This window comes from Lynx rufus, unplaced genomic scaffold (genome assembly GCF_022079265.1).
Source record: "Lynx rufus isolate CCGP_SWC_20201006 ecotype Redwood Valley unplaced genomic scaffold, mLynRuf1.p SCAF_13, whole genome shotgun sequence".
NCBI classification, from domain to species: domain Eukaryota; kingdom Metazoa; phylum Chordata; class Mammalia; order Carnivora; family Felidae; genus Lynx; species Lynx rufus.
The window spans coordinates 31,352,789-31,367,175 of NW_025814827.1; the positions used below are offsets into that span (position 1 = coordinate 31,352,789).

At 38.3% G+C, this 14,387-nt stretch overlaps 1 protein-coding gene across 2 annotated transcripts in view; it reads left to right on the forward strand.

The window, feature by feature from the left end:
* Nucleotides 1–14,387, forward strand: part of TP53BP1 (tumor protein p53 binding protein 1) — a 69,036-nt gene that overhangs the window by 36,070 nt on the left and 18,579 nt on the right. For both annotated transcript variants that reach the window (XM_047075196.1, XM_047075197.1), the window contains 5 exons: nucleotides 175–378; nucleotides 3,587–3,644; nucleotides 4,631–4,723; nucleotides 9,457–9,940; nucleotides 13,608–13,760. In XM_047075196.1, coding sequence (XP_046931152.1) covers nucleotides 175–378; nucleotides 3,587–3,644; nucleotides 4,631–4,723; nucleotides 9,457–9,940; nucleotides 13,608–13,760 — 992 coding nt within the window. The remainder of the gene's footprint in view (nucleotides 1–174; nucleotides 379–3,586; nucleotides 3,645–4,630; nucleotides 4,724–9,456; nucleotides 9,941–13,607; nucleotides 13,761–14,387) is intronic.

A 14,387-nucleotide genomic window follows, 5' to 3' on the forward strand; every position in this document is an offset into this window, starting at 1 on the left:
GTGTCAATACTAGTGCGTAGTTGTTGATACTGTGACAGGATCTATCCTAGGAAACCCCCCCTTCAATCCTGCAGAGCTGTGGAGCCAAACAGGCAAATTGGTGACCTCAAATTGTAGTTTTTCATGTTTGTATTTTAGTGTTTTTCCTTTCTTCCTCCTGCCTCCCTCTTTCAGGTATTAGCAACTATCCAGAAAGCACCATAGTAACCAGTGATGTCATGTCTGAAAGCATGGTGGAGACCAATGATCCCATACTTGGGAATGAAAAAGGAAATCCTGGGGCTGCCCCAGAAGTGGATGATAAATTGTGTCTAAGAATGAAACTGGTCACTCCTGAGACTGAGACGAGTGAAGAGTCTTTGCAGTTTAGTTTGGAAAGTAAGTTTTATTTTATGTCCATCCGGGTAATTAGTAGCTGCAGATCATATGAGAAGTATTAGTTATCTTTCTCCTAGTTACAATGATTAATACTTTTATAATTGTATTTCTAAAGTCTTAAGTCTCACAGACTTAAGTCTTTGCTTTCAGCTGGGCACTGTCATGTTACTGAAGATGCTTGATTTTATAATCTCTGGTGCTGCTTGTTTCTCTGTATTAAACCTGCATATATAAAGTAATTGGTTTTCATGTTCAGAAACAGTTCAGAGGAGGGTAGAAAATGCAGGATTGTGGATTCACACTCTAGGCTTGTATTGACTATTTCTCCATTACTTGCATGTTAATGGTTATGGCTAGAATACAGAGAAGGTACAAACAAGGGAGGTTGCAAAGATCCAGATTTGGAAAGGCCTTTTACATGATGCTGAGACACTGAAGAATTGTAGGCAAGACAATAATATCAGATTAGCTTTTTTAAAAGTATCAGTTGAGTATTAAAAACTTCATGCCTTTGTGCTTTATTCCTTGCCTTGCCTTCCCATTTCCTATTCTCCTGCCTGGAAAACTCAGACTTTGTTTAACCAGGAAGTAAGGTTATTAGTAGTGGAGATGGAGATGAGAGGATCAGTCAGAGAGGTAAATAGTAGAATTGAGAGAACCTTGGGACCGGTTGAATATGGAAGTTAGAGGGACGGGGGAAAAATACAGAATGAATCTACATCTGAATTTAGTTTTCATGATAGCACTCCAAAGTAGATATCCTTATTTCCAGAAACAGGTTTTAAAGTTATATGCCTAAGGTCACAATAATTGCTAAGAGATAATGTTAGAGTTTCAGTCAGATCTGTCTGACACAAAAGTTTATAATTTTTCCACTAGGTAGTTTGTAAATGCTGTTTAATGGAGTTAGAACAGGAAGAAGTCTTATAAAAGAGATGGGAAAGGAAGCTTATGGGGAGGAGAATTACAAGAAGATAATGTCAGATGCAAAAGTGAATGTCTAATAAGGTATATCTGAAAATGTACATTGGATTTGGCCATTCGGATCCATTTGGTGACTCTAGCAAGAACTGTTCCAGTGTGGTGCTTTGGGTGGGAGCTATACTGAAGTTAATTGAGGAGTGATGGGAAGAAGAGGCAGCAAACATATTCTACTTGTGAGAAGTTTATATGAGAAAGGAAAAAATACGCCACGTTAGAGAGATTTAGGATTGGAGATTTTTTTCATTTTTATGCCTAAGCATAGAGAGGCCTAAGCATTTTATAGGCTGAGAGAAAGTCTCCAAAAGAGAGATGGGTTAAAAATGAGGGAATAGGGGAAACAGTTAATGGATCAAAACCCTGAGGGAGTTGGGAGAGGAAGCTTTCAAAAGACTATAGCAGAATGGGTGGACTTGAATAAGAAGGGCCTCTCATTCTCTGGAGACCAAAGAAATTTTAGCTAATATGCTTTGAGTACTTATGATATTCCAGGCATTTTACAAGTATAGCTCATTGAATCTCACAACAAACCTGTGAAGTAAGTCCTGTTACTATCCTCATTTTATAGGTGAAGAAACTGAGGCACAGGAAGATTGAGTGCTTTTCCTAGAGTCAAACAGCTAGTAAATGGGGTAGCCTGAATTTAAAGTGGTTTTTTTGTTTAATATTTTTTAATGTTTATTTTTGAGAGAGAGAGAGAGAGAGAGAGAGAGAGAGAGAGAGAGAATGGGAGCATGAGTGGGGGAGAGGCAGTGAGGGAGACATCAAATCTGAAGCAGGCTCCAGGCTCCGAGCTGTCAGCACAGAACCCGACACAGGACTCGAACCCATGAACTGCGAGATCATGCATGACCTGAGCCAAGGTCAGACACTTAACTGACTGAGCCACCCAGGCACCCCAACTAAGAACCCAGGGGCGCACCTGGCTGGCTCAGTTGGAAGACCATGCGACTCTTGATCTGAGGGTTGTGAGTTTGAGCCCCATGTTGGTGTAGAGATTACTGAAAAAAATAAACTTAAAAAAAGTAGTTTCAAGAACCAGCAGTCTGGGTCTGAATTATAGTGCTCTTCTACTTTTTCTGTGCTTATTAATTTGAATTATAGAACCTCAGTAGAAATTAAAGTATTACATGTTTCCATTTTTATTCTCTCTGAAATCAAGTGGGGCTTATCAAGAGAGTATGTGGTAGCCTTGAATCTTTAGATTTGAAGTTAAAATTGGGAAGACCTTAAGTGGAGCTAACATAATGGACGGTATTACTACCTTTCCTGATAGTAAGAGTACACTATCTGGCAGTCACCGGACTCAGAGTTTTACTCATTTCATCTTCACAACAAACCTGTGAGGTTGGTTCTGGTTTATCTCTATCTTACAGATGAGGAAAGTGACTCAGAAGATGGGGTTTACTCCAAGTTGGACTACTAATGCTGGAGCCAGGGCCTGTTTCATAGCCAGGGCTCTAACCACTAAACTTCTGCCCCCTTGATGGACTGTTAAGAAGATTATGTTGGGTCATGAATTATTTTAGAAATGTTTAAAAATATGTGTTATTTTCTCTAAGGCTGGAATAAATTTCTAAAGGAACACATTTTAATCCCTTGGCATTAGTGACACTGCTTTGAGAATATGGGATTCTTTTCAGTGTCGCTCTTAATTCTTTGCTACAGATTCTTTCTTGAAAATAAGTTTTGTTTTTCAAATATTTGTCCCAAAGGCACTTTGGGAAGAACTTGAGTACCTTCTGTGTATGGGTTCTCTTAAAACTGTGCACTGTTTAAAAGAAACAAAAACAACCAAACTGCATACTATTGAAAATTTGTATCAATTGAAAACATTTTCTTGTATAATTTATTTTACTAAAGTTTTTTTCTTTATTAAAGTTTCGTATTTTCTTACTCTGTAAATTTTTTACATCCTGTATGAGAAGAGAGATGAATTGGTTGAGGAGAAGTTTTAATTTTCATTTTTACATGCTAGTGTTGAGTAATTCATTATATTTCTGGACAAACTGATTAGTCTTCTGTAGGAAATTTGAAAGAAAATTGGTGCAAGTGAGGAAAAACTTGTACTGTTTAAGTGTAAGTCTTTTTATGTTCACTTATTATTCTTACTCCTTTTTGTTACTTGTTGCAATTATTAGAGCAGGTTTTCAGAGGAGGTGTTTAGGTGTGCTACTAACTGAATTGTTTCTTTCTCTTTTCTCCTTTTGCTTTTGTTTTTATTCAGAGCCTGCAATTGGTGAAAGAAAAAATGGATCTACTGCAGTTGCTGAGGCTGTTGCCAGGTAACCTGAGCTGGTTGCTATTTAGAGGAGTTTAATATACAAAGCCACTCTGTTAATAAGAGGAAGATGATTTATCAATAAAGGAAAAATCTTAAAATGAAACTCAGCATAAAGGATTTAGCCATGTATTGAATCTAACAGTAGGCTGTCTTATTAATACTTTCAGCTTTTGCTATACTTAGAACTAAGATATTTAAAGGTGTTTCCCTTTCTCTCTTTTGTTCATGTGAGTATACCCTTTTCTTTGTTTCTTTTGAGGAGACTGAGATTATTGCTGCTGTTGGTAAGGCAATAAAGGGTTTAAAGAAAAACAGCCTTAGACCTTGTTCCTTCAAGGATTCCCGACTCCGCCGCAACATCAGGCCATTTTCTCTTCTGCCTGCCAAATTAACTGTTGTGTTGAACTGTTATTTTTGCTTTGTCATGAATGCTGTAATGCTTTGGGGATGTGTTTGACCCCATCCTGAGGCTTTAGTGGTAAGCTTTGCCATCTGGTGGCTGTGAGAGTAGAATTGTTTCATTGGTTCATGGCATGAGTCATCCAGTGTGAACGTACTAGTGGCAGTTGGTGAAGTATAGGTGAGGATTCTTAAATCAGGCTTGGCAGGTACAGTAAATAGGTATAGCAGGCTAGGTGCAAGAGCACAAGGTATTAAGGATTATGGCCAACTGAATGTGTGTCCTGTTTGAACACGTGCCCCTGTTCAGCTCCAGCCCGTTATTACCATGCAAGAAAGAAAACTTAGTTTTGTCAGATGCTGTTGGTTATAGTTCTCTGTCCATCTTATTTCCTGTGAATCTTCTTTAAGAGCTTTTTTATTGTGCTAATTGGAAACAAGTATGAAGAATGGCATTTTGACATAAGGTGTGGGGTTTTGGGACGCAGAGCAAGGATTTTATTCCTTCTGTGCCTAAGAAAGATAATCTCCAGAGGTACTTTTCCTTTCGAAACTAACACAGTATGTTGCTTTAACTTGTTATCTTAGTCCCCAGAAGACCATGTCTTTGTTTAGCTGTGTCTGTGAAGCACAACAAGATCCTGAGGCTCGAAATCGGGATCCTCCCTCTGCACCCATCAAGTGAGCATTATTTTCATAGCCTCTTTTGAGCTGTATTTATTTGCAAAATGGTTGGTTCCAAAATCTAGAATGTATTGCTACCATTTTGTGAACTTGAGCTTACATTTTTACCTGATGGACCGTGATATATTCTAGACAGATTTATAAGTGAGATGTCAAGAGAAGTTTTATTTAATATTTTATAAAGTTTTTTGTCTTGATCTTCTTGTCCTGTCAATTTGAAATGATTCAGTCTTCATAAATTTATGAACCTATATCATTCTATATTTTTAAGATTATTTTTTCTTAGTTTTAGAAATTTTATTTTTAACAAGACTTTTTATTTTTCTTCAGTTTCCCATAGGGCAAAACTGAGATGTTCAACACTCCAAATTTAAAGTTTGTCATACTTGATAGAATTAAGATTTGGAATTATGGAATTATGGATGGAATTATGATTTCTTTACTCCATAATCTTTATTTTTTTGTTTGTTTTTTTTGTTTTTTTTTTGGGACAGAGAGAGACAGAGCATGAACGGGGGAGGGGCAGAGAGAGAGGGAGACACAGAATCGGAAACAGGCTCCAGGCTCTGAGCCATCAGCCCAGAGCCCGACGCAGGGCTCGAACTCACGGACCGCGAGATCGTGACCTGGCTGAAGTCGGACGCTTAACCGACTGCGCCACCCAGGCGCCCCTACTCCATAATCTTTTAGAACAGCTCTAAAACAGAAAAAAAAAAAGTAATAAAATTGAGTTACAAAGTATTTTTTCTCAATTAAAAAATTTTTTTTGACATGTATTTATTTTTGAGAGACAGAGCATGAGCGGGGGAGGGGCAGAGAGAGAGGGAGACACAGAATCTGAAGTAGGCTCCAGGCTCTGAGCTGTCAGCGCAGAGCTTGATGCAGGGATCGAACCCACGAACTGTGAGGTCATGACCTGAGCTGATGTCGGATGCTTAACCGACTGAGCCACCCGGGCACCTCTTTTTCTTCATTTAAATAATGAGAGTATCTTATTTGATATGTATAATTCTTGTATTTAGTATAGGGAAATAAGTAATGGCAATGGAAATAAACTTGTATTTTCATTATGACATTTAGTGATTTTTGTAGAGAATGTGATAATATTTTGTCAGCAGGTATATTCCTAATAGTGTTATTTGCAGCATAATTTTTATAGTCTTTATTAACATAAATATTGAAAAGAAACATATCAGTGCTTTTAGTGGCATTCTGATTATTAAATGTGAGCTTGTTGGTATTCTTGAGAATCAAATAGCCCAGGTCATATCCTTTATTGTATCAAGAAGCTTATTAGGTGAAACGCTACTTTGTGTGATTCAAAAAGTGATACAGTAATGGCCTCGCAATTACTAAATTTACTGAGGTATTCTACTGCCTTCCCATTTTACTAGAATATCTTAGGCCAAAGTGCTGGTGATTTTGTTTAATCTTAGTAGAACACAGGCCTGAGAATCCAGCTGGATTTGATTTCAGTTGCTCCACAGACAGACCTACACTCAGAATATAAAGGTTAGAAGTTTGTTAAGTATGGAGATTTATTCTTCCCTTTTTCACTTTGGGTTAATTTTATTTGGACTTTTCCTGCTAAAATTTGCTTTCTTAGCATCAGTTTCCAAATCTGGCATATAGTGACCAAGGTAGGGTTGTGTAGCTGGAACAAATGAATAAAGAGAGGTGTGGCCCTTCTTAGAGTTGACTGGATTTCTCTTGTCTTCTAAAGCTCTTTTCTAGTGCTAAAGATTCCTTCTTTATTGTTTATTGGGACATTAACATACATCTTTACAGTAGGTATTTCTCAGTTTTATTTATGTTTGAGGATTTATAAACTTGGTAAGAGTGGAGCAACACTTTCCTGCAGTATGTGTTGCAATTAAGGCTTTGCCTTTTACCTGCTGTTCTGTATATATGTATGAAAATATATGAATGTGGGGGGAAATGACTGTGATTTTTTAAAATTTTTTTTTTTTTTCAACGTTTATTTATTTTTGGGACAGAGAGAGACAGAGCATGAACGGGGGAGGGGCAGAGAGAGAGGGAGACACAGAATCGGAAACAGACTCCAGGCTCTGAGCCATCAGCCCAGAGCCCGACGCGGGGCTCGAACTCACGGACCGCGAGATCGTGACCTGGCTAAAGTCGGACGCTTAACCGACTGCGCCACCCAGGCGCCCCGATGACTGTGATTTTAATGTCACTCATTTGACTGAGGCTAACATGAGAATGATAAATACCAAAATCATAGGATATTCATACCTGCTATTTGATAGGAATCTGCTGAATATTGCCAGTGTTGAAATGAGACTTCTTTGGTCTTTAGAGAGAAGAGAGTTGTTCTGATTAACTCTTTGGGGAAAAAAAGCAACTTAATACTTGTCAATTAAGATTAAAAAAAAGTGTTGGGGCACCTGGGTGTCTCAGTCAGTTAAGTATCCGACTTAAGCTCAGGTCACTATCTCACAGCCAGTGAGTTGGAGCCCCCCATCGGGCTCTGTGCTGACAGCTCAGAGCCTAGAGCCTGCTTCAGATTCTGTCTCGCCCCCACCGCACCCCCCGCCCCTCCTCCACTCTCTCTCGCCTTCAAAAATAAACAAACATTTTTTTAAAAAGTCCAAAATAAAACAAAACTTTGCTTTGGAAGTGAAATTCTATTCAGAGGTTCTACCCTAAATAAACAGCTTCTGTAAAATGTGGTAGGCTTGTTTAAGGGTGGGAAACAATGGTAATTGAATTCTTCAAATGGCTAATCCTGTTCTTGTAGCTTTTGACTAACTTTCATTGCTCAGCTGTTAATGTGTTAGCTGTCTAAAAGAGTCACACATGAGTATTAAGTTCGTAGAAAACATGAAGTGAGTCTTAATTGCTTTGTTTTACACAACTAGTATTGATTGAACATCTGCTGTGTACCTAGCCCTGAGTGGAGTAATTTTTATATATGGTTACTTACAACCTCATCACAGTGTTACTCTTGGTGGTCTTATTCTTGCCTTATCTTTTTTGTATTATATATCCTTATTCACTTGAGGTTCCTGACAGGACTCAAGCTATGACTACCAAATTTTTACCAGGCTCTCTTTGGCTAGAACTCTATTCTAAATCTCTCTTTAATCTCCTGTTCTGGTAAACTGATGTAAATAATATAGAAATCTCAGAAACTTCTCCTTTTGTCTTTCTACTCAAGATCCGGGGTAGAGCATTTCTTAAAGAGCTCTTCATGTTTCCTTTTTTCGGCCTACTCATGTCAGCTCAGTTCTTAAGGGGTGAGAGCTTCTCCCAGATTGGAGACAGCTTTCTCTGTCTCAGTGGTAACTAGTCTTTCTCTGGGCAAAGAATACAGCAATATATGACATGGTTTCTAGATCCTTGGTCATCGTGAATGTTATCTTCTGTGGGTTTATGCCTTATAAAATAGGATACTCCAAACTGAAACAGATCCAGTTGTGGTCTTACTGTGGTCAGTTCAGAATGGATTCCTTTTATCTTTATTCTGGCTACTATGCATTTAATGGAGCCTAAAATGTGTTAGTTTCTTGTTTTGTTTGTAGTGCACTGATTCATCGAATTTGTAATTTACCAAAAAGTTAAAAGTTTATACGCATTTTCTACATGAATTTGCTACTTATACAATTAGTTTACTTAATCTGAGAGTAGATTTTTGCAGCTACTCAATGGAGAGAATATCAATAAATGTCCAGAGTACATTTATTAAGCACTTACTGTATATTAAGCCCTGTTAGATGTTTTAAGTAGAGATGCATAAATAAGACACGGTTTTTTTTTAAGTTTATTTAGAGAGAGTTGGGGAGGCAGCGAGAGAGAGGGAGATAGAGATTCTTCAGTCTGTCAGTGGAGAGCCTGATGCAGGGCTCCAACTCACAAACCACAAGATCATGGCCTGAGCCGAAATCGAGAGTCGGATGCTCTACTGACTGATCCACCCACGTGCTCCTAAGACATGAATTTCAAGTTTCTATGTATGTTACCTGCTCACTTGGAGTTAATCTGGGCCTTTTTGTTCTGGTTAAAGACATTTAAGAAAGCCCCTAGGCTCCTCAGGACTTCATAGTATCTGTTTTATAGGAGACATTAATCAAATGGTTGTGGGATAAATAAATAAATCCCTGGTGTAGCCAAATGAAAAGAAGTAGGCTATATCTTGAGAACTTTCTTAGAGGAATCAAGTCATTCTGAATTGTTAGTTGTAAGATATGCCAGTTTATCTGGCAAAGCTCGAACCTCACCTATAACTCTATCCTGTATAGATGAAGTTTCTTTTCCTAAAATTTTTGCTTGTTGTTCGCGGGTGGAGGTGAAGAAAAGAATCTAAAATGCTAGTAGTCATTTAAGGAATGTTAGAACCAATAAAAACCAAGTGAGACATGTTGACCTAATCTCTTACAAAGTAGATCCCTAAACAGCCTTCATTGACTATGACTTCAATAATGACTTTAAATTTTTTTGTTTACCTTATTTTCCTGTGTCAAGTTTCAGAGTTCATAGCTAGTGATGGGAATAAATTTTATGACTATTGTATCATCATGGTGATAGAGTCCTATGTACCATTATTTTCTCAAGAGTGAAATTACGTTGAGAAAGGTGATATGCTGGGTTGCCTTATTTTCTCCCTTTCCCACATTTTTCATATTGTCAAATTATGGTTCCCTTGCTAGTACACACACAAACTCACACTTGTTTACTTGACATGGTTTCTTTATATGGTTGATTTTCAGAGGGAACTCGCTCAGTTTTCCAAGTACTCAAGATGAAGAAGGAAAGGAAAGATTGGAAGGTGACCAAAGGACCAGGCAGAGTCAACAGCCCATGCAGCCCAGTTGTCCTGTCAAAGACCCTCCATCTCCTGCCTCTCGGCAGGTGGCTACACAGGGGTCATCCAGTCCTCAAGGGGAAGCATTGAAGACAGATGTGCTAGAAGGCCAGAAAGAAGGACAAAATACCAATCAGGAAAAACCTAGTAATGCCTTGATTGAAAGGCCCAGCCAAAATAACATAGGAATCCAGACCATAGAGCATTCTCTGTGGGTCCCAGAAACTGTTTCAGCAGCAACTCAGACTGTAAAGAATGTGTGTGAACAGGGGACCAGTACGGTGGACCAGAACTCTGGAAAACAAGATGCCATGGTTCAGACTGACAGGGGAAGTGGTGAGAAACCAGTCAGTGCTCCTGGGGATGATACAGAGTCGCTCCATAGCCAGGTGAGAGAACATCTAGGGTATCTCAGGGGCCCTGTTTTGACTTTATGGATTCCCAGAGAATTTAAGTTGTGATACTTCTACCTAATGATAATTCTTAACACTTTTGTGCAGACCAGTCATTAAAAACAATTTTTCCAAGATAGATAGGGTCGTGAAAATTATGGGTAGCTATATCCAATAGATAGTCTCTTATGGAAAATGAAATAGTGCTAGAGTTTATCAAGTAGGTCTTTACTGGATGAAAAAGCCAAAAAATATAGACTGGGCCCTGATATATTCTTCTACATTTAATCTTTTCCTTCTGCTGTCAGTTTGCATCCTCCCTTAAAAGCATTGGAGCTAATTGCTTCTCTCCCAAGTCTATTTCACCAAAGTTCCCAGGAACTAAAGGAGTAGGAAGCAGAGGAGAAGAGATAGAAGAAACATGAAGGATAGTGTAGCACAGTATTGGAAACCAAGAACAGTAAGAGAAATAGAGGAAGGGGGTGTCCTCAGGCGGTGAGGACTGCACAGGCTGCAGCTAGACATAACGGGAGGAAAAGGATCAGGGGTGGTGGAAGTGAGGCTGGAGGAGCAACAGGTTCTTGGGAATAGAGTAAGGGAGTAGGTAGTAGTAACAATCGAGTTAAGAGGTGGTGGTAGAAATGTACGTGTTAAGAAATAAGAGGAAGTTCAATTTCGTCAGGTGGCAGTGGGTTCCATGGTAGGGAAAATTTGGAAATTACTAATAGCGGTTAAACTGCCTTTTCAGTTGCTGTGGTAGATCGTCTTCACTTGGAATCTGCCTAGGAAAGCTTCATTAGTGATGTGCGTCTCATTCTAATTTTCCAACTTGTTTGTTTTATAAAAATAAAATAATACAGTTCCTCTTTATTGAACACCTACAGTGTATCAGCATTGTGCTCAAGACAACCCATGAGGTTGGTATTATTATTCCCATTTCACAGGTAAAGAAATCAAGCTGAAGAGAGGTTAAGTAACTTGCCCAAGATTTTGCCATCAGTAGGTGGCAGAACTGGAATTTGAACTCAGCATATCTGACTTCAGAATCGGTATTCTTTTCATTATGCTATGTTGCTTTTCTATTTGATAATCATGGCCTGTGTAGTCTTGTTCTGTTTATCCATGCCTCTCCAGGAACTCCAGAAATTCTGTTTATGTTATTAGCCTTTTTGATAACATGGTCTCTGAGACCTAAGACTTTATCAGTTTGTACAGATTGAAAATAGAATAGCCTTTGAATATAGGGGTTATAGTAGATCAGACCCTATTTTGCACTTGTTTTTACCCTTAAAGTGTTGGCATTCTGCTATAAATAACTTCTCTGCCTTTATAAAAAGAATTGAACTTGATCCTAAAGATAGCAATCTCGTTGAAGCCACTAGATTATATTTTCCTTACTTAACATTTTTCCTCTGTAAAGTAGGGAAATAATCCCTGCTCCTATCTCATGTTGATGAAAGCAGGAACCAGTGAGCCAGAGCAGTTAGGCCTAGGCTTTGGAGTCAGACCACTTTATCTGGAATATGCGAGGATTAAATTAGATAAAGTTCTCCACACTGGATCTGGCACATAGTAAATGTTCAATATATATTGGCTGCTGCTGCTGCTACCTACTGATTATTATTATTTTAAATACTGCTGTTACCACCAACAAAGCCACTGCTGATACTGTACTACTATTGTGTCATATGGAGTGAAATAACTTTTTAAAGAGCTAGTTGCTCCTGTTAAGAAAGGTGCTAGAAAAATCTAGGTGAATAGGTACAGTTTGACTTGGGAAAGATGAAAAGTTCTGGAGGTGGATATGGTGATGTTTGCACAACAATGTGAATGTACTTAATGTCACAAACTGTCTACTTAAAAATGGTTAAAATGGTAAATTTCATGTTACGTGTATTATACTACAATGAAAAAACAGAGATGGGGTGGGTGCGGTAACAGAAAACATAGATTGGTGTGCTGTCTTTTGAAGAATGGTTGGAAAATGAGGAATGCTTTCTGGAGGTTTTCCAGGTGTCAGTGCTTTTGTATCCCCTGCATTCTGGGTAGGACTGAGGCCAGTGGGGAGAAAAGCATAGGCAGCCTACCTTTGATATTGCTTAAAGTTTGACTTCTTTATCCAGTGGGCCTGGAGCTAGGCTTTTAATGAAGGAAAGTATGGTTTTGTTTTCATTTTCTTATCTTCCTTTTATGATGACAAGATCTTCAAGTTATTTATCTTTACAGAGACCTCTTTTCAGAAGACTATTTGAAGAGAGAGTAAGCATAGATTTCTTTTTATCTGCCCCCTTTTCCTTCTTTCCTTTCTTATTCTATCAGTCATATTTAAGTGTCTGTCTTGAAATGATCATTTGTCTGGCTGTTGTAGTGGAAAAATACAGGAAGACTTCTTGAGAAGCCTGAATACAAGGAGTGCTTTATGTATCCCTGAAACCTTTTAGACATCTGTGATCCCGGACCTGCCTGTCTGTGTGTGAGGGCAGGAGGTCCAGCTGTCATGGTTCTGATGCAGGGGCACCCTGATGATTGAGATGTGACAGACCAGTGCTCTGGCCATTCATTAGCCAGAATTATATATATAGAAGTATTTTAAGGAATTAGTGGATCTAAGTTTCCATGCTTTTTATTTATATTTATTCACATAATTTACATTTCCATTTTAGTGGATATTTTACCCCCAAGATGGAGTTGGAGTGGGAATTATTCAGGTAAATTATTGAAAGCTTTAGGTAAATTACTATCACTACCACATTGGTCAGTGAAAACCCAGGATCATCATCATTGCAGTAATATATATAGTTCTTCTCAAAGACTTGAATACCTTGACAATGCTGAAAGAAAAAATCAGTCTGCTATGGGGAAATAAGGTGGGAGAAAAAAAGTGTGCATTTTCTCCTCAGAATTACCGGTGGGGTTGAGGGGAGGGCGTGGATGCTGTTAAATGTGGTATATGTGTTATGAGAAAACATGTGGATAGCAGTTGTCATGTAAACAAAAATGCAGGGCTTATTTAAGCTATTAAATTAATCCTTTATGATACAAGTAAATACAGAATCCTTTTACTGGGCACTAGCTTGGCTCTTAAGTTACAATCTGTTATTTGGAAGAGATTAAATATTCCATATTTAATCCTGAGAAAAATCTGTGTATCTTGTTCTAGGCATAAAGAAACTATAGTTCTGATTTACTAAAGCGGGAAAAACAGACTGCACTGAGATTAACAGATACTCTTGTTTTTATATAAAGTTTTAAAAATATGCCTGCCTTCCTTTTTTAAAAGAGATGTTGCAAGTATAAGTTTATATACTGATTGATAATTCAGCCTCAAAATCAGAAGGATTATAATGTAAATGTACTTTTGTGGGGGGGAGGTCAGAGTTTCACTTAAATATCCTAGATATAAGTGCTAGATGTTACAATTTTGATTGAGACAGAAATAGGTCATTTTAAGTGATAACTGATACAAACTCTTCCTAGCCTCTGGCTATATAGCTGGTCCATCCCTATTCTTATCTATAGGTGAATAAAAAAATAAAGCAACTGGAAAATTCCATCACACTAGATTCATGGAACTTCTGAACACTGCCTATCATGAAGCAGTTGATTTTTGATTCTGCCACTTTGCAGTGATACCTATGCTTGTGTTCTACTTTTTCTGCCACAGGGAGAGGAAGAGTTTGATATGCCTCAGCCTCCACATGGCCATGTCTTGCATCGCCACATGAGGACAATCCGTGAGGTTCGCACACTTGTCACCCGTGTCATCACAGATGTGTATTATGTGGATGGAACAGAAGTAGAAAGAAAAGTAACTGAGGTAATGCATACTTAGGTCTATGTGGCAAATTTCTTTTGGTAGAAAAAATTCCCTGGCTCTCCACTTCCACCCCTTCCCGCCTTTCTTGTGCAACTAGCTTCTTTGTTTTCCTTCATCTTGTGAGAAAGATTTAAGAATCTGGTAAGAGAGGAGAGTCTTGAATTCTGTGTTTTTCCCAACCACGAGTTTACTGTTTAACCTCTGGCCACTTATTTAACCAGTCCCATCATGGTTTCTGTTTCGTAAAGAACAGATTGATAAATCTCTGTTAGGTTATAACTACATTTTATCTATTATTTTTAATTCTTGGAAACTAAAGAGGTTTAGAACTCCTTGCTTTGCTCCATGTTTTCTCACTTGTTGTCACGTTTGCTCATTGTGTCCTTTCTTGGTCTCCATCCATTTGTGGTTATAGACCTGTTTGTAGGAGATGCACCTTTATGTCTTAGTAGGATTCATTATGGACTCATTCCCAGTGTTGGAAAATATCAGCATTTATTCACTGTTAGATTGGACGGCATCATATGCTGACTGTTTACATCTCAATACTGGCTGAAATCAGATTTTCAAGAATTAAAGATGTGGCACTATCTTGGTACACATGTTAATTTCTGGGAACCCATTTTA